Source organism: Rasamsonia byssochlamydoides (assembly GCF_041956645.1).
Source record: "Rasamsonia byssochlamydoides strain NRRL 3658 unplaced genomic scaffold VTN77scaffold_13, whole genome shotgun sequence".
NCBI lineage: Eukaryota > Fungi > Ascomycota > Eurotiomycetes > Eurotiales > Trichocomaceae > Rasamsonia > Rasamsonia byssochlamydoides.
In genome coordinates this window covers 15,248-33,863 of record NW_027192396.1, presented here as the reverse complement: position 1 = coordinate 33,863, position 18,616 = coordinate 15,248, and the positions used below count along the sequence as shown (strand labels likewise).

Below are 18,616 nucleotides of genomic sequence, written 5' to 3'. Positions count from 1 at the left end.
CAGAGTACTCTTTACTACCTAGGTAGTTCCTAAGATCCCACCCGCACTCTATTTTTTCAGAAAACCTTTATTAATTGATTTGGTTATTTTTCAGCATAATCATGTCGTAAAATTGATAGAATGTATTTTAATATAAATCTTTCATGTAAAAAAAAAAAGAAAAAACTTCGCTACTATTACAGGTACTAGGTGAATTCTACTCAAAAATGGGAAATTTTCGATTTTTTTTCTTCTAAAGAAAATTTCATTGCAATCCTAGAACTATATATATTTCCGAAGCATCTTCAAAGTATGACCCTATTTCGTATCACCTGGAACCCGCTTCCTAACACGTACCATGAACCCACGTTGCGTGACAAACCATCGGTTGTATATATTCCAGTCGCCGCCTTCTTCCGGATCCAAAAGGTCGAACTATTTGCAAGAATGATCGGTAAGCGCTCTTATATACAAAGCGAATAATTTGTACAGTACTTACATGGCACGTTCTCAGCAATGTTGGTACAATCTTGTAAATCTCCAGAGGCAATGTTCTTTCCAATACAATCGCGATGGCCGTGACCAAACTGAAGAGTTGGTGGTGTTGTTAGTATTCAAGTCGAAATTCATTCTATTACCATAATTCACCGTAAGAAGCCCCTTTTCCATCTTTCGTCGCTTCTCCGGCTCGCAAAGCCACCTCTCCGGCCGCTAATTGTCGCAGTCCTTGCCAAACGTCTCCTAGTCTCGGTGCATCACCCAGGCACTCATACTGACCACTGTGCTCCCTTCAACGCCTTTCCACAGACAATGGCCCCCTCCGGAGGGACTTCTTTCCATGGGCAGCCCCAGCGGCGGATGCATGCGCCCTGCCTCGTTGAAACAGGCCTTGAGGTAAGGTAGTTCATAAACCTGCTTGAACCCGGCCAAGTCATCCAGTCTTCCTGCGGCAGCCTCCGCGTTGAGTTCCACGAGGAGCCGATCCAGCGTTGTCTGGTTGTGAAGAAGATAGTAGAAGAATGTCCTGAGGAAGATAGCGGTACTGTCGGTTCCAGCCGTAATGTTGGACCCGGTCCAGACCGTCAGCGCGTAGGGAGGGACGGTCTCGTCCTTGGCCTCGACTTTCATGAAGCGGGACAGCATGTCGCGGTTGTTCACCTGCCATTCCTTGATCAGTTCACCTTTCTCTATGGCTCTTCGCTCCTGGATCCTCTTCATCGCGAACCGCACGCGGGGCTCGTCCCGTCTCCGCGGAGATATCGTCGTATAGGGTTGTTGGTCCAGACGTTCTCCAACCACGGAATCTGGGTGACCTGTCATCATTCAGCAATTGCATTATTTCTGCTCAGAGGTGAGCATCTCTTACGAGTGCCGTCTTCTGCGAATTATTCCACAGATCCGCCATTGCCCCATCGATATCCGATCCCGACTCCATGAATCCGAAGCGATGAGAAAAGGTCAGTTCGCCCACGACATCAAATGCCAGAATCTGCAGCCACTGCGAGAAGTTGCACGGAATCGGTCTTCCAGTGCCGTCGTCCGTATTGACGAACCGTTTTTCCACATGCTCGGTGAACACACGCATCGTGGTGTCCACGTTTGACTATTTAAGAAAGGTCAGTATCTCCATACGGATGCCCTTTTCCATCCACTTACCTTACGCCATGGCTTCTTGAATGAATATATCGTGTCTATCTCCCTTGGATCTCCCACACTGACCATATTCGGGCCAAAGCGCACGATATGGCCATACTTTCGGTGCAGATCAATGTGGATCTCATGAGCCCGGTTGCTTTTCACCCATAACAGGCGAGGCAGATTGGTGAATTTGGCAAAAAAAGGGGCCCGGAATGTGCGACAGGCGCCAGGATGATCGAATTGATAAAACCAGCAGGACAAGAACTGGAATAATCAACAAGACTGCTGGGTTCTGTAGAAGGGCAGAGATTATCCCCGATTGGGATTGCTGAGAAGCCATGTTAGAATCATGTGACTTCGCACCAGGCCTTCAGAATTCAGAGAACTTACGCATTTACACTAAGGATGACAGCTCAGCTGCTATGATATAACGGCACGAGCACGAAGAAGCAAGTGTGCCCCAGTTTCCAGCATCATCATAATCATCATCATCTTCTGGCCATAACCCGAGCTGCATCTGATAACTCAGGTCCACTAAACTGGAACCAGTTGATCGCCCCGGAGATAGCGGCGATAGCGTCTGTCTCCGGTCTTGCTCAGGCACTAGCTAGTAAGCTTAGTAGTAGTTGCTTTAGCAGCTATAAACAGCTTGGCTTATCTACACCGCATGATGTGTTTTCGGGCATCAGTTCGATGTTCCAGTGAGGATTAGAATGATTTGCTCACTTAGTCTATTGCTAGTGCTTAATTCTATAGAGGTTCTTACGAGATGACTTTGGCATCCAGATTTGACCACTCTGGTCGGTATAAATATGTCAATAAATATCAGTACGATAAAGGTCATAGTCCATTGTGAAACATAAAAGATCGTAATGAATTTTTCTAGTAAGTTCCCTAGAAAAAATGAATTAGGAAGTGCCATTATCAACCCCTGCTCAACTGCAGCGTCGCCCGGAGTTAGTGGCGATAGGCCATCCGCGGCCTTAGAACATAACTGAGAGCTGCATCCGCTGCTTGCTCTCTACTCATCAAACACGCCCCTTGCTGCCCTCTTCATGATGTCCGTCCGATTACGAGGACATCGAGGCCGTCAATGGCTCCCCCAGTCCCGCCAACTTGGAGGGCGAGAAGCCCCAGCCCCCCCCCCCCCCTAAGACCCCTTCCCATTGAGTACGAGGGCCCCGACGACCCCTTGGATCCCCAGAACCTGCCCATGTGGAAGAAATGGTGCTATGCCCTCTCGCTTGGCCTCATCACCCTGACCGTCACCTTCGCCAGCTCCATCTTCAGCACCGCCACGCAGGCTGCTGCTGACGAGTTCGGGGTCTCCAACGAGGTCATGACCCTGGGTACCGCCTTGTTCATCGCCGGTGCGAACCCTCCCCCTGTTGCTGTTTGGTCCAGACTGACTCGTCCTCTAGGCTTCTCCGTCGGCCCGATGATCTACGGTCCCATGTTGGAGTTATGGGGCCGCAAGAGACCTCTCTTCGCTGGCCATTTTCTGTTCATCATCTGCCAGATCCCCGTCGGGGTCGCCCAGAATGTCGAGACCATCATGTTGTTCCGCTTCCTGGGTGGCGTCACTTCCGCTGGTCCCCTCGCCATCACCTCCGGATGGTTTGCGGACTTCTTCGATCCCGTCCAGCGAGGGCTTGCCTTGTGCGTCTTGAGCGGAACCACCCTAATCGGCCCTATCCAGGGTCCGATCCTGGGAGGCTTCATGACCCAGAGGTGAGTCTCATCGCTTCAATCCATTCTTGGTCAGCGATGATTGACGATGTTTAGTTACCTCGGATGGCGGTGGACGGCCTGGATGACCATGATTCTTGCCTGTCTTTTCGGACTCATCGGCCTCGTCATCCTCCCAGAGACATATGCTCCCATCCTGCTCACCCGCAAAGCCCGCAAATTGCGCCTCGAAACGCGCAACTGGGCCTTGCACTCGAAGCAGTATGTTCCTGTCGTGTATAATGGAATGTCGACTAACAGCTGCTTCAGCGAGGAGTCTGCCTTGGACATTGGCGCCTTCATCACCAAGTATTTGAACCGTCCCTTTCGCATGCTTCTCCTCGAGCCAATTCTCGTCCTCATCACCCTGTACATGACCTTCATTTACGGCCTTATCTACCTGCTGTTCGAAGCATGGCCTATCAGTTTTATCGAACAGAGAGGCTACAATGAAGGCGTTGGAGCACTGCCCTTCATCTCCATTGGTGTTGGCGTGGCCCTCGGCTCAAGCTTCGTTGCCTACATCACGTACACCCGCATCATGGCCAATTTCAAGAAGAACGGCTACGTAATGTATGTATCTGTCTTAAACACCGTCCCCGTCTCCTGCAAACGCAGACTAACAATATTCCTTGCCAGACCTGAAGATAGGTTATACCCTATGATGTTTGGCGCCATCATCTTCCCCATCGGCGTCTTCTGGTTTGCATGGACCTCTTTCCCAACTATCAACCCATGGCCGCAGATCTTGGCCGGCGTACCCATTGGAGCGGGCGTTCAGATCATCTATCTGCAGGGACTGGCTTACATAGTCGACGTGTACACCGTCAACGCTAATTCGGCCACTTCTGCCAATGCAATCGTTCGGTATGCTGCAGCGAAACCAGCTCTATGCGAGAATTTGTACTGATATCCGTCCCAGATCCATTGTTGCCGCCGGTTTCGTCATGTTTGCAGCCCCGATGTATCACAATTTGGGCGTAAGTATCATCACTTTGCCTGAAGCTCCCTGGGTGCTCACATCGCTGCAGGTACAATGGGCCACCTCCCTTCTCGCCTTCCTCGGAGTGGCCTTTATTCCCGTCCCCTTCTTGTTCTACATCTACGGAGCGAAAATCCGCAAGTGGAGCAGATACTCGGTAACGACATAAGTGTGCTACAACGGACTTTCATCTGATTCATGCATGAGCGAGGATGCTCACATCTATCGCTATGGTTAATGGTTGGAGGGAAATCTAGATGACTCCTTTAGTCAAGAAATAGATCATGCATTAGCTAACTGTGGAGATAATACTCCTACGGTGTATTCGAGTAGGACTGGGACGGGGCCTTAATTCAAGGAGTTTAAATTTGCATTTTCACTAGTCACTTGTATCCTATCAAGCACAAAAATTTTGTATTTTGCATGGTCACTGCATCTCCAATTGACCAAGCTGTGATATATTTGCATGTCTTGCTACAGGACGAATTCAAAGGTAATGACAATGATAGCTGACATGATAGAGCCGTCATACTTGTGTGCAAACCTAAAGGATGCAACAGGACCCTCAATGAAAGGTTAAAAACAACATCGTAGATAGGGGAATCTCGATTCTCTCCTCTTGCCTTCCTCACCTACACCACCAAGAATTCCATCAAATCATTGTAAGCAAGCCATATTTTCTTCCCTTCTGTCTTCGAAAACAATAAAACGATCGAATTTTGACTGAAACTAGAACTCCGCGTTTGCAAGAGAGAAACAGCAGTGAACTGGCGAGGAAGTATATTCAAGCTTGGAAGGATATGGTGTACTTGAACAAGTACGTCGGTAGACTCGCAGAGGAACTCGTGAGGATTTGTTTTTTTTTCCTTCATGTATACTTTGGCGCTTTAAATATAACTCTATATATATAATTACATCTTTAATGTTGGCGAACTACTTGATACCTAGTTCATATTAACCAAGAAGGTGGTGACATGGCACCTCTTCTTCGCCGAATTCGCAACAAGGCAACCAAACCATTTAAATCTCGATTGGATTTCTTCGTCTACTATTCTATTTTTCAGGCTGAAGACGCAACATGAACAATTCTGGTTTCCCCTTCTCCGTTGCCTCAACATCCGCAATCTTCTGCGCATCCACATCAATATGGGAGCTGGGTTTCCAGTTAGAGCCCGGAACGAAAGTTGGCGACTTGTAGAACAACTCGTCCATGTCCTCCAAGTTCAGCCCCTTCGTTTCCGGGAGGAACGCCCAGAAGAATAGCGTGTTGGTCAGATTGCAGACGATGAAGATGACGTAGTACTGCCAGCCGATTGCCGTCACCGCGATGGGCGTAACCTGGCCGATCATCGTGTTGAAGGCGAATGAAGTCATTGCGCCCCAGGACACGCCCTTCGTGCGCATCGCCGTGCCGAACAGCTCTGCAGGGATGGCCCAAGACAGCGGACCGCTGGTGATGAAGAAGACGAAGTTGAACACCCACGTCATGACGATGAATCCCCAGTGGGCGCCTGTGTTGGACGACGTGGTCGGGAAGATCTTGATGAGCGCACAGTTCACCGTGAAGGTCACGCTCATGATGATGCCGCCGTAGATCTCCATCGGCCGTCGTCCGACCGAGTCGATGATCAGGATGCAGACCGACGTGCCTAGGAAGGCGATGATCGCGTTGACGGCGGATAGTAGTAACGTCGTGCCAATCGGGATCCCGACTTGGGCGAATATCTGCGGCGAGAAGTACTGGATGGCGCTGATGCCGGTCATTTGGCAGCTGGCCTGGATCATCATGACGAGGATTGTGCGGCGGAAGTTGGGCCAGTCGCGGAAGAGATCCAGGTAGGTCTTCTTCATCTGGTTATGTTCTTCCACGATCTGGGTTTGGATCAGGTTGTATTCCGCCATGACATAGCGGTCGTGTACATCCCCGTGTGAATGTAATTGGGCGAGGTTCGACAATCCCTTTTCCCACCGGTCGTGGTCGCATAGCCATCGGGGACTCTCGGGAAAGACGTAGACAAAGGCCCCCAGGACGATGGCTGGAATGATTTGAATCGCGAGAGGAATCCGCCATTCTCGCGAATCCCCGGAGCTGTTCCAGGTCATGTAGCATCCATAGCCTGTCCAGGTCGCAAGGACCTGGCCCAGAGCATTGAACAGCTGCTGCAGGCTGGTTATCTTCCCGCGGATCCGTCGATGGCTGATTTCTGCTTGATAGATGGGAATAATCATCTATGAAATCACCTCAAGTGAGAAAGAACTTCCTCTATGTTGGGCTCGGAATATTATAATATAAACGTAACGTACTGTCAGCAAGCCAACGCCAATCCCAGCAATTAGCCTCCCCAGGTACAGCATGGCGATGACCACCCCCGCCGTCTGGATAATACCACCGCAGACAAAGATGCAGCAGGCCATCAGGATCGTCCCACGACGACCCAGACGGTCGGTGAACCCGGCACAGAGCGCTCCCACAAAGCACCCGCCCGTGAAGAGCGCGACCACCGTGCCAGATCGAGAGTCGGCATCGGACTGAAGGAATAACGCCTTGAACGACTTAGACGCGACCACTTCGGCGATTACTCCCAGATCATAGCCGAATAGAAATGACCCCAGCGCGGCAAAGCAGCCGACGAGGAATTGGTAGATGCTTGGCTTCATCGTTCCTGGAGGAGCCAAGCTTTGTCGAGTATGGGATATTAAGTCAGAGTGGAGAATGATGGGATATATATCCCAATGGGGAGTCAACTATATATGCCTGGGGCTGGATATATAAAAATCCACACGTTGGCGGGCAACATGGCCGGATTCTTATCTTCGCGCTAATACTTCCTACATCTCGGGTCAGACAAAGGATATGCCATTTCTGGAGTAAGTGGGCGATCACTCATGGGGATTGATTGATGGAGATACTCGTTATCGTCAAATAGGGAATATTGTCGGTAGCAGCATTGTCTGACCGGTACGACGCTAGCACACCATCATGTACTAGGTATGGCTGCCAGCATGATCAGCATGACGACTTGCAGTCGGCGTAAATCCGAGCGGAGCAACTACTTCAGGCTGAACGATTGACCGATGACAATTTACCTCTTCAATTTGGGTGCGTACTGAAAGTTATCCTACTCGAGTCAGAGACGACGTCAGAAGACAAGGTAAATACGCGTTTTGTGGTCTCGCGGAAGGAAAGTAACAATATCACTAGGTGAGAAAGGTATCTGGCAGACCTCCAAAACTCCGTCTGCTGAGAGTACTAAAGCACCAGAACGGAAATCACAAACTGAACAGGGCCGCCTTTGCCATGACATCAGCAGTCACACTCTATCGGAATAAACTTACCTATTCTGTGAACCCGGATATCTTTCCCTCGACGAGACAAGTCATAAACATCAACTCCGCAGATTCCACCAAACGGAGTTCCTCCGGATTGCAATATTTCGCAATTCCGGAGTACAGATTGCGATAGTGATTCAAACATGGTTATCTGGGGTGGCTGCGAGGAAAGTGGAGGATGACATCCACCTCCACGGACAAAGGTGGACCAAGGAACTGCTAGCAGATGCAACATTACCGATTGGTTAGTTGACAGTTTTAAGAAACTTGATTCCCTCGGGTACCCCGGGGAGGGAAAGTCTATTGGTTTGACAATCGTATGGGCAGTCGAGCTGCCGTTGATCCTCGAGGGTTACCTCAATTCAAGAATCAATGATCAGTGTCGGCAATTTGATTTTTTCTCCGTTGAGAAGCAGATGTTACACCAAGCCTATTCAAGTAATCGAGTATCCCTGATCATCCTGCGCCGTGTCGATCGTGGGCGAAAGACTTCCTAGAACGGTGTCTTCGACGCCAGGAAAAATGGCTTTGGCGATGTATCCAACGAGAGGAGGTTATAGTCCCGACGAAACATCAACTTACGAATCTTGAGACCTGTATAGTGAAATCAGATCGATTGCAGAGATGATACTACGGGTGTAACAATATAGAAAGACAGGGACAAAAAGGCAAAGAGAATAAAATAAGGTCAGTTACAGCCTGAACAGCAGACTGCCTATCACGGAAAAGCAATAAATATAAATATAATTGAGGTTCCGCCGTAGAAAAGGATTCTCCCCAACAGACAAACTACTGGACCTAACTCCACCAAATACTCAGGACCTCCTAAGGAGCTACTTACCGAAGAACTATATCGGTATTTCAGTCTAACTATTTTCGCCTGCGAGCCTCCGGTGCCATTTCCACATGAATGAATCTGGATGCACGGGAACGGAACTCCGATGCCGCGAGACGGAGGACCTTCCCCCGCATCACGGGATGAGGGCGCTCAACATTAGGCTAAAGTCGCGTCGCGGCTTCTCATGTGAAATAAATTCCCATGGCCTTTCCCAAGAAATGACTTTATCTTTTGAATCGCTTGCTCGCGCTTGCTGGCTGCCTCTGATTCTCCAAAATGGCCGAACCTGCAGTGAATAGAGTTGCGTTGATAGGAGCGGGGATCTATCCTCGAGAAGGTGAGAATAATAGCGTCCTCAACCTTCTGTCGAATTGACAGCATGAGCTGACAAATGCTAGCATACGTCCCCGCTCTGCACAAAATCCATGCCACGCTCGTGGCCATTTATTCCCGCTCCCGGAAGTCAGCGTCCGAGCTGCTCGCCGAGGCGAAGAAGTTTGATGGCCTCTGTGCGGAGAATCTTGGTGTCTACCACGATGACAGTCCTGACACTGGAGGACTCGACCAGCTGCTGCAGCGAGACGACGTGACCTCCGTCATCGTCGCGCTGCCGACCACCGTGCAACCCGCCATCGTTCAGAAATGCCTGGCCGCAGGCAAGCATGTGTTGATGGAGAAACCGATCGCCAAAGACGTCAAAGAAGGGGTGGCGCTCATCGAGGAATATGAATCGCAATTCCAGCCCAAGAAGCTCATCCTCGCCGTGGCCGAACAATTCCGCTTCGACCGCGCACACGAGAAGGCCCGGCAGCTCGTGGCCGACGGCGCCATCGGCAAGCTGGTGGCCGCCCATGCGCGGGTCTGGTCAAACGTGGTGCCGGGCAACAAGTGGTATGAGACCGAATGGCGCAAGGTCCCTGACTACCAAGGCGGGTTTCTGCTTGACGGCGGGGTGCACTTCGTTGCCTTGCTCCGATATGTCTCCTCCGATGAGATCGTGGAGACGGCTGCCTTTACGAGGCAAACGCACGAGTATCTTCCTCCACTGGACACTGTGCACGCCGCGCTACGGTTTGGGTCCGGAGCGCTGGGCACATTGAGCATGTCGTGGGCGTCGGTGAAGGGCGAATACAGTTATAACTTCATTGGGACCGAAGGGAGCTTGACCATCACCGGCGCAAAGGGAGGCACCAAGCTCGTGGTGGAAAATGCACAGGGCCAGGTCGTGTCAGAGGAAATCATTGCAGGTGAAGGGACCGCGCAGGAGTTTCTGGGATTTTTCGCGGCGATCCAGCGTGGTGAAGGGGATGAAAGGGCGTCTCCGCGTCAAGCTCTGGCTGATGTGGCCGTGGTGGAAAGCCTCTGCAACGGTGGAGGTAAGGTTCAGGTCTAGTAATAACGTATTTACGAGGAGTACAAAGGCTATAGTCGAAGGAGTATAGTTGGTATAGACAACATAATAAGTCCGTATAGGCCTTCATCGTAAGGCCATCTAATCTCCTTCGAGGAGAAGTAAGATATTTATTGAGTTTCATTTATTCATTGAATTCGTGGACATCAATCACTTTTAGCTGCTGGAACATTCAGAAAATCTCCTCCTCGTATGTCATCTTCTCGACATCGTTAAAGTCATGGGCATTCCGCAACACAGGATAATCCTCCAGGCTGACCTCTTCGATCTGCGAAATAATTCCATAGCCCTTTGTCCCGTGCATGATGCGCTCATACACACCCGTCTTCGCCGAGACCCGGAACCGCGCCTTGCCGTGCACCAGCTGGCAGAGAATCTGAGGGGAATCATAAACCGCATGTCGTCCGACTTGCTCGGCATCCTGGCGTGCTACGTTCTCATCTCCCGGAAGAGGATGGATCCCCGTTTGACCGTCGGCTGCAGCCTCGGCAGGATCTTCTGCCGACTTGGGAGCATGAATATACGCGGTACCTACTTATATTGAATTACTGAACCTGATCATCTTAATGCCACAAGTGAAGTCTCATTTTTAAACCTTCTTCTCTTCCTCAACCCATACCGGGAATCCATACACTTTAATGTATGCACGCCGTATCTCGTTGAAGATGTCTTCAACCTTCGAATGTTGCTCCTGCCGAGCTTTCACGAAATTATGAAAATTGTTCAGGCCATCCTTACTCTCCACAATTGATGCTGGGTCAGAATTGAAAACGGCTTTGGTAATGTATTCTGTTACCGTTCCATCGGTTGAATTAACAAACCTGTATAAGCAAATACACCGTGGGTGTTTACTTTCTGGGATATGTATATGCACCATGAGGTGCAAAGTCCGGTCCCCTGGTTCCACAGTGGCTCCAACACCTCTTCAGATGCATCGAGGATTTTCTTTTTCAGCTGATCCCGCTCCGATCTGAATGTACGACTTTTGATAAAATCCTCCCATGTTCTTCCCGACAACTTAACAAGGAAGTCGAGGATTGGTATTGAAGTATAGCAAGTTTGGGGCCATTCTCGTTGGCAGGCTTCGGATGTCTTTATGATATGGTCTTGAAGGTTCATTGTGCCATTTGAGAGCTTTCTGTGTAATCTGGCTGCTACGGTAATTCATTGCGTCTGTCAACAACGGGCATAGTATATTATCATGACTTCTTGTTATTTTCGGCAGGAGTAACTGCTTTGCTCCGTCAAATCCAGACTAACCTGGTTTGTCACTCCTCTTAAATATCCGTTGGACTGGTTTACTGCTCGAAGGTCCTAATTTGAGGAATATAATAGTCTTGTCAGTGATCCATCGCAATTGTAAGACTACAAAGAAGCAGAACAGAAGTATATCATCCATTCCATTAAGCTATTTCTCCATCATCTCTCACTGATTCTATCTAAAGAAGCGTATCGAGCCCCTTGTTTGGTGCTGTTCTGGATCAGCCTTTCTTCTCTGTCTTTTCTTGGTTCTCCTCCTCCTTCTGCTCCTCCTTCTGCTCCTCCAAGTCCGTAACCAGGGACTCTTCAAATGCGATATCTTCGCCGTTATCGTAACAGATCCCGTCGTCAAGCGCTACAAGTTCATCGGTTTCATTGCATCCATAGTACCTAGGGCAGAATAATCACTCACGGTAGTCAGGCCTCGAAGCACGGATACGCTCGTGCAGCTCCTCAACGCTCATATTTTCTAGTCGGCGCCATTCTGACTCGTACTCCTCTAGTTCTTCTGCAGTAGGAACCCGCCTAGAGGAAGTTGCGGCTGGTGCTGGAGCCGAGCTTTCTTGTGGCAGTTCTTTTTTTGTTGATGACTGTTCCCCCAAGCTGTTTTTCTTCGCCGACCTCGATGGCTTGGCTGGGCTCATCTTCTTCGGCGATACTCAGATGGCACCAGCGGAGGGCCCTGTTGGATGTTTTCGACCCCAAAGCTCCGGTAGAGATCCTCCTTCCGCAGCTCGTTTTCGCTGTCTTGGATCATGATGTCATTGATCTTCTCCAGATGAGCAGGGTCGATGACGTCCTTCAGGATGACCACCCCGTCGCGGTGCATGCCCGACAGGAAGAGATTGATATTCGCGTCAATTGAATCGGCAACGAGCAATTTCCTCGCGAGACGGCTTGACTTCGATGGGCTTGTTGAGTGTCTGCGGCGGCAGGTCCGGCATGTACACGTCCGCCTTCGCCTCCAGCGTGCTGGGTGCCATTCGGAGATTTTTGGCAAGGCAGCCTTGTACTTGTTACTGTGGCAGGATTGATACCGATCTCAGTTGGTAGAAGTTCTTATCAGGCTCTAATTCTGACAGTGAGCCTGTTTTTATGAACGTTCTAGTGTTAGTTTTATATATATCGTTGACTGATAGTGGCTCTTCTGCACTCTTAGATTCTAGATGATTTCCTAGGACAAAACAGGGAAGAGTCGATAACAACTTGAGTCAGTTAGCCGACTCCCTCCATAATCATTCCGGACAGAAACTTCGTCCATATCTTGTCCATAATACGAAACCTGTTTAGCTGAGGGCGATCGGCGCGGGAGACAACGCGGGGGCAACACGGATCTCGATCTCCGCAACAGGAGAGCGTTACATTCTGTTTTGCTTCAGACAACGGTCTATTCACTGACTAGCAGCCCGTCGAAGCTGGTTGAATCCTTATCATGCCGTCTCAGATAATTCTTCCTAGCCTGCTTTAATTCGTTTTTCTTGTCGTAAGCTTCGTATCCCACCGTTAACCTACTCAAATCAAAATCTGTATAAATCATCCAGATAACAATGCAGATTGGCTCCTCTGCTATGGGATAAGTTTGAAGGCAAGGGCAAATCATCGTAATCTGTGATGTCGTGTTATAGCGATTCACGGCGTGGCGGTAGGTTACAATGGCTGCGGCCACTACGACAATCGAATCATACCCTGGGTTATCTGTTTTGTGTCCGAGCGTCTGGCCGATGCAGTCTGCTGGACGCCAGCTAAACGCTTTCTATCACAAGGTCTTTTAAATATCTCTGAAATCTCCCATTATTCCATGCGGATGCAGACGAGCATTTACGAAAAGGCATTCGGTATCAGCTGGTGGATGAAGAGATCTTAAGAGTTGCCAACCTTGGCCTCCTGGGAATGCGGGGAAGCTTATCAGGACTGCAGTGGCCGTAATAATGCTTGATCAGAAATTTATTGCCAGACTGTGAACGCGCTTATCAGACGGATGAATCCTCGAGAGATTCTCCATCTCCATCCACAGCTTCTCGACTATTGATATTAGAATCGCTCTCCAGACAACCACCATGACAGAAGAGAAGACTTTTGACCTTGCTGTCGAATCGAAGATGACTGCCACCGATGAAGACATCAAGGACGACCTCCCCGTCCAGGAACAGTCCAAGCTGGCCACTGAACGGGAGCACTCGATGGGCACGATCGAGGCGATCAAACTCTACCCCAAGGCCATCTTCTGGGCATCCATCTTCTGCTGGGCGCTTGTCATGGTGGGCTACGACTCGGGCATCATCTACTCCTTATACGCGCTGCCGGCCTTCACCCAGAAGTACGGCCAGTATTACGGGCCAGACATTGGCTATGAGATCTCCGCACAATGGCAAAATGTGCTCGGCATGGGCACCCCCGTCGGCCAATGTCTCGGGGCGCTCTTTGCCTCCCATCTGATGGAGCGCTGGGGACGGAGGAAGGTCTTTGCTGCCTCCCTGTTCTGCACGACCGCCTTCATCTTTCTGCAGATGTTCGCTCCCAACATCCACGTCCTCGCGGCCGGAGAATTCCTGGCGGGTCTGTTGTACGGAACCTACGTCGTGCTGGCGCCGACGTATGCGTCGGAGGTGTGTCCGGTCTGCCTGCGCGGTATCCTCAATGCGTCAGTCAACCTGGCCTATGTCATCGGCCAGTTTATCGCGTCGGGGGTTGGGCAGGGCGTGTCCACCCGGACGGACCAGTGGGCATACCGTATCCCCTTTGCGGTCCAGTGGGTATGGATTCCCTTCCTCGCCCTGGCCATCTTCTTCGCGCCCGAATCGCCCTGGTGGCTCGCCAAGCAGGGTCGTATGAAAGATGCAGAAGCATCTCTCCGCCGGCTGGCCATTAACTCACCCAAGGTCGACATCAAGGGCACGCTCGCCATGATCCAGTCGACGCTGATTCACGAAGAAGATGTCCAGAAGGACGTCACTTTTGCCGAGTGCTTCCGCGGCAGCAATCGCATCCGCACCGAGGTGGCCGTCATGGTCCAGGTCTGGCAAGTCGTCACGGGCATCTCCCTCATCGGCTACGCGGTCTACTTCTTCGAACTCGCCGGCCTGCCGGTCGCGGCCTCGTTCGACATGGGCGTCGGCAACACGGCCATCGGGTTTGTCGCCACCTGCGGCTCCTGGTATCTGATGACACTGGCCGGCAGACGAAACATCTACATGGGGGGCGTGGCCATCATGGCGCTCTGTCTGCTGCTCATCGGGATCCTGGACTGTCTCCCGAATTACTCCTCTCATCCTGCCTATAACTGGACGCAGGCGGTGTTCTTGGACCTGTTAACGCTGGTCTACCAAGGGACGATTGGGCCGGTGGCCTTTGCCATCCTTGCTGAAGTCGGAGCTGCTCGTCTGCGATCGCACACGGTGGCCCTGGCGGAGGGGATTGGATCTATCTTTCAGATTATTACCACAATTATTTTTCCATACATGATTAACGCATCCTCGGGCAACTGGAGAGGCAAGACGGGATTCTTCTTTGGCGGGATGAGCATCCTCGCGACTGTCTGGTGTTTCTTCCGGCTGCCGGAGACCAAAAACCGAACGTTTGGGGAGTTGGACCACATGTTTGAAGAGGGTGTGCCTCCACGCAAGTTTAAGGACTACAAATTCGACACGCTGCAAGGCGAGTGACGATGATATGGCCATGCTGTCGTTCTGCTGCTATAATGGATGTATCGAATTCGCCTCATTCATACTGTTTCGTGCCGTGTAAATAATATAATTTCTTTTCTGGACGATTAAACTACCGTCTCCTACCTCTTTCATTACCAATGGGAATCAGTTACAAAATACACCAATTGAATAGAGTGAAATGAATATTTTCTTACCGAAAAAGCCGTTTCTGTGTCATTGTACTCGGAGGAACTTGAGGTGACATCATGTATGAATCGAATTAATTTAATCGCGTGGATTAGACACGGACAGGGCACCGCCGTCCATGTGAGCGGAATCATGACCCGGAAGACCGACAGTCAATAACTAATACTCCATACATTACCTCACTAGGTAACGCCTGGCATTTTAGCGTCTCGTTGTTCAAAATAGTCATTAAGAATGATTGGTCTAGAGTTTAAGATGATAAGACTACCTACCATATCGAGTAACGTAGACCTGCGCGCTGGTTTTTCTCTCAGTGAATAGTGGACCCCAAAGATAAGCACTCCATCCAGCAAGCTAAACAGGAAACGGTTCTGTGCGGGGTAATCATGATCATAATGCCCTAGTATGGAGTACGGGGTATTCGGTAAAAGATCCCCGGAGTGAAGTCCGCCACCAGCACTTGATCGACGATTCCCGTGAGCGTGGCCACGGACACCATGTGGGCACGATCCTCTTCAACGTAGTATCGTCGGTCTTCCTCAGAGACGAATCCAAGGATGAATCCATCTGAAACATTCCTGAAAGAGAAGAAGGACTGAACTCTCAGTAATTATTTTGCAACAGAACATCAATCCACAAAAAAAAGATCTCTTCAGCTTGATTGGCCGTACTTGTAGTTCCTCCGGGCTATTGTCTTCCTCCTCCTTGGGATGCGTGAATATACAGTTTCTGCGTTACAGGATGGAGGCAGCGGTCTTTGAGGGCGAGGAAGCCCTGGCACCTGATTTCACGTCACTTGCGTGGAAATTGCCTGGACGTATAGACTGTATATACATGCATCTTCGACCGCCGTCTGCGGCGTAATGGGCTGGAATGCAAAGAGGCCTGCATTGAACATTCGGAGCATTGGAGGAGTTCGAATCGTGCCACTTAATAAGTAATGGAAGAACGTCTCCTCGACAGAACATTACTGTACCTAATCTCAATAAGTTTTCAAATCATAACCTAACCAGAACGAATAGTAACGCCGGAGATTGGACCGAATGGTCTACTTTAATTTAAGCGCGTAGGACGAACTGTTAAGTCGCGTGCTTCTTATTCGTCCGTCTGCTTGTTACATCATTCCCCGCAAATAACAGCATCTGCATTCTGTAAGCTTGTTGTTCTTATTATTATTCTTAGTTTCAAAGTTGGATGCGACGGTTCATGTGTACTGCCTGTACTTGAGAACATTCCCCCCCACGCGATAGAGGACCTACCGAAGGCAAGGTACCTAGTTATCAGATAGTAACAGCAGTCTGCCCCAACTGCCATCGGCTCTTCGGAGCATGCGCGACGGCAATGGACGAGACCTCATCCCGAGATGGAGCTGTCAAGGAGACGCGCATGCCACCTAAGGTCAAACAAGCGTGTATGGACTGCAAGAGACGCAAAGTGCGGTGCGATGGCAAGCTGCCTTGCCACTACTGCAAGTGGTATAAGCATCCCGAGCGGTGTTTCTACGCCCAGCAGACAAAGAGACAGAACCTGACTCGCAAGTCGTTTGATGCGCTGCGTCTTCGCCTCGACCGCGCCACAAGCATCCTGGACCGGCTGTTCCCCTGTACCGATCTGGACGCCCTGTTGCCTCTGACCCGAGATGCATTGATTGATCTCCTCCATCCGTCGCGATGGGACGGTAGTCTGTTGTCGTCGGACAGCCACAGCAATGCCTCCCTTCACCAAAGCGTGCCGGCGAACCATCCCACCGAGTTGACCAATTTCTCCAACGATGGCCGCTCCGGGACGTTCGAATATGACGAGCCCGTCAACAGCTTGGCAGGGACCGAAACAGGAGCCGTAGCCGACGACGTCAATTCCCTCTCTCTGCGACCAGACCGCGGCTCTTCTTATCTGGGTGCCTCCTCTGCCGCAGCTGGCCTTCGAGTTCTATTGAAGATCGCGCCTGACACGATCTTCTCACGGCAGGACAGTATACGAGGAGGCGCCGGAGCTCCGTCCCTGGCGCAATCGTGCCGGTCATCAACCGTTCCTCTCCGTGTTGATCGAGACCATCGGGAGTTGATCGACAACTACTTCACGCATGTTCATCCCGTGACACCAATTCTCGATGAGGCTGCTTTTCGTGAGAAGTTTTCGTCTGGCAAGTGCCAAAATCCAGCATGGTTGGCGCTACTGAACATGGTCTTCGCACTCGGGACCATCGCCGCGACGACATCCGAGTCCAACGACGATATCTACTACTACAACGTCGCCAAGTCCTACATCGGCTTCGACAGCTTTGGCAGTGGGCATCTTGAGACATTGCAGGCACTCACCCTGATGGCAGGTTGGTATCTGCACTATCGCAACCGGCCCAATATGGCTTCGGCAATTCTGGGTGCGGTGTTCCGAATGGCGTACGCGCTGGGCCTCCACCGGGAGTTGCCCGGCGGCGATGAGAAGAAAAGAGAGCTCAGAAGACGCATATGGTGGAGTCTTGTGGTTTTGGACACTAATGAGTCGACCACCCTCGGTCGTGTCTCTAACGGGCCTGTTTTCAATTTTGCAGTGAACACGCCCAGGAACATCGACGACGAGGTAATGATATTCTTCCCTCCCCGGCCCGATAGCTATGTCATATCCGAACGGATCTAATGTGGAGAATATAGTCGGGTGAAACAGTATCCGGGCCGACAGTCTATTCGATGCTCATCGCCGACATCGAATTTTCCAGGCTGGCCAGTCGAATCCAGGAGCGTCTCATTGCGTCGCCGCTGCTGCCCTTCTCGGAGATGTTAACGCTCGACGCCCATCTCGTTTGCTGGCACGAGAGCCTGCCTTCCTATCTCCGAGCCCCCAATCCCTGCCCTAAGTGGCTCGTACAGCCCCGGGCATCCTCCAAATGGCGGTATCAAAACTTCCGGATCATCCTCCATCGACCTATCCTCCTCGACGCTGTCCTTCGACGCGTTGGATTTCAAGAACTGGATGCAGACCAGAAGGTCTGTGTGAGAAAATGCCAATCACTGGCGAGAACTGCCATCGATAGCATCGGCTCGGAATGGTCCGAAAACCAGTTCTCCGGCTGGCCAGCGGTCTGGTACCTTTTCCAGGCCTGCATGATCCCATTGCTCTGTCTGTATTCATTTAAAGATGACGCCCACCATGTGGATGATTGGAACCAACAGGTGCAGAAGTCCATCGACCTGCTCCGGGAGATGGGCCCGTGGAGCGTGGCGGCAAAGAGGAGCTGTGAGCTGATCAGCATGTTGTACGACACGTATAAAGAGACCCTCAAAGCGGATGCTCACCCCGCAGAAGCCGCCAGGCCGATACCAGAGCTGTTCTTTGCACCAGAGGTTTCTTCGCCTCTTCCGGACTCCACCGGCTGGTCTGGCTGGTCTCTGTGGGGTGGGCTCTTCGACTCCGCCGAACCCAACTTTCCAGAACTGGGCTTTGGTATGGATGGACTGGATTTCCTGGGCTGACCGCGCCTGTACAGGATTGGTATCTTACTTTGCTGCGTGGAAATGGTAGCACGATTAATATCCCCTCTATTTTCTGTTTACTTTTGCATGGATTTCTGTAATGGTAACCATGGTGGGTATTTATGATAT

At 50.8% G+C, this 18,616-nt stretch overlaps 8 protein-coding genes across 8 annotated transcripts; 4 read left to right on the top strand and 4 right to left on the bottom strand.

Annotated features, from left to right (window-relative positions):
* Positions 1 to 297: 297 nt before the first annotated feature.
* VTN77DRAFT_1450 (uncharacterized protein) lies at positions 298 to 1,701 on the bottom strand (the record flags this gene model as incomplete). The annotated part of the gene is made up of 7 exons (XM_069417183.1): positions 298 to 414; positions 479 to 566; positions 618 to 705; positions 753 to 1,160; positions 1,205 to 1,292; positions 1,346 to 1,582; positions 1,636 to 1,701. The coding sequence occupies 7 exons, from the start codon at positions 1,699 to 1,701 to the stop codon at positions 298 to 300; spliced, it is 1,092 nt and encodes a 363-aa protein (XP_069279939.1).
* A 1,009-nt stretch (positions 1,702 to 2,710) lies between these two features.
* VTN77DRAFT_1449 (uncharacterized protein) lies at positions 2,711 to 4,496 on the top strand (the record flags this gene model as incomplete). The annotated part of the gene is made up of 7 exons (XM_069417181.1): positions 2,711 to 2,987; positions 3,039 to 3,348; positions 3,403 to 3,567; positions 3,616 to 3,918; positions 3,985 to 4,212; positions 4,268 to 4,325; positions 4,377 to 4,496. 7 exons carry the CDS (start codon positions 2,711 to 2,713, stop codon positions 4,494 to 4,496), a joined length of 1,461 nt encoding a protein of 486 aa, XP_069279938.1.
* Positions 4,497 to 5,380: 884 nt separating this feature from the next.
* Positions 5,381 to 6,985, bottom strand: VTN77DRAFT_1448 (uncharacterized protein; the record flags this gene model as incomplete). Its single annotated transcript, XM_069417180.1, has 2 exons — positions 5,381 to 6,556; positions 6,632 to 6,985. The coding sequence occupies 2 exons, from the start codon at positions 6,983 to 6,985 to the stop codon at positions 5,381 to 5,383; spliced, it is 1,530 nt and encodes a 509-aa protein (XP_069279937.1).
* Positions 6,986 to 8,771: 1,786 nt separating this feature from the next.
* On the top strand, positions 8,772 to 9,888 carry VTN77DRAFT_1447 (uncharacterized protein; the record flags this gene model as incomplete). The annotated part of the gene is made up of 2 exons (XM_069417179.1): positions 8,772 to 8,832; positions 8,894 to 9,888. The coding sequence occupies 2 exons, from the start codon at positions 8,772 to 8,774 to the stop codon at positions 9,886 to 9,888; spliced, it is 1,056 nt and encodes a 351-aa protein (XP_069279936.1).
* A 190-nt stretch (positions 9,889 to 10,078) lies between these two features.
* VTN77DRAFT_1446 (uncharacterized protein) lies at positions 10,079 to 10,841 on the bottom strand (the record flags this gene model as incomplete). Its single annotated transcript, XM_069417178.1, has 3 exons — positions 10,079 to 10,411; positions 10,502 to 10,695; positions 10,781 to 10,841. The coding sequence occupies 3 exons, from the start codon at positions 10,839 to 10,841 to the stop codon at positions 10,079 to 10,081; spliced, it is 588 nt and encodes a 195-aa protein (XP_069279935.1).
* Positions 10,842 to 11,387: 546 nt separating this feature from the next.
* VTN77DRAFT_1445 (uncharacterized protein) lies at positions 11,388 to 11,995 on the bottom strand (the record flags this gene model as incomplete). The annotated part of the gene is made up of 3 exons (XM_069417177.1): positions 11,388 to 11,521; positions 11,579 to 11,691; positions 11,826 to 11,995. 3 exons carry the CDS (start codon positions 11,993 to 11,995, stop codon positions 11,388 to 11,390), a joined length of 417 nt encoding a protein of 138 aa, XP_069279934.1.
* A 1,228-nt stretch (positions 11,996 to 13,223) lies between these two features.
* On the top strand, positions 13,224 to 14,828 carry VTN77DRAFT_1444 (uncharacterized protein; the record flags this gene model as incomplete). Its single annotated transcript, XM_069417176.1, has 1 exon — positions 13,224 to 14,828. One exon carries the CDS (start codon positions 13,224 to 13,226, stop codon positions 14,826 to 14,828), a length of 1,605 nt encoding a protein of 534 aa, XP_069279933.1.
* A 1,530-nt stretch (positions 14,829 to 16,358) lies between these two features.
* VTN77DRAFT_1443 (uncharacterized protein) lies at positions 16,359 to 18,487 on the top strand (the record flags this gene model as incomplete). The annotated part of the gene is made up of 2 exons (XM_069417175.1): positions 16,359 to 17,597; positions 17,669 to 18,487. The coding sequence occupies 2 exons, from the start codon at positions 16,359 to 16,361 to the stop codon at positions 18,485 to 18,487; spliced, it is 2,058 nt and encodes a 685-aa protein (XP_069279932.1).
* Positions 18,488 to 18,616: the final 129 nt, after the last annotated feature.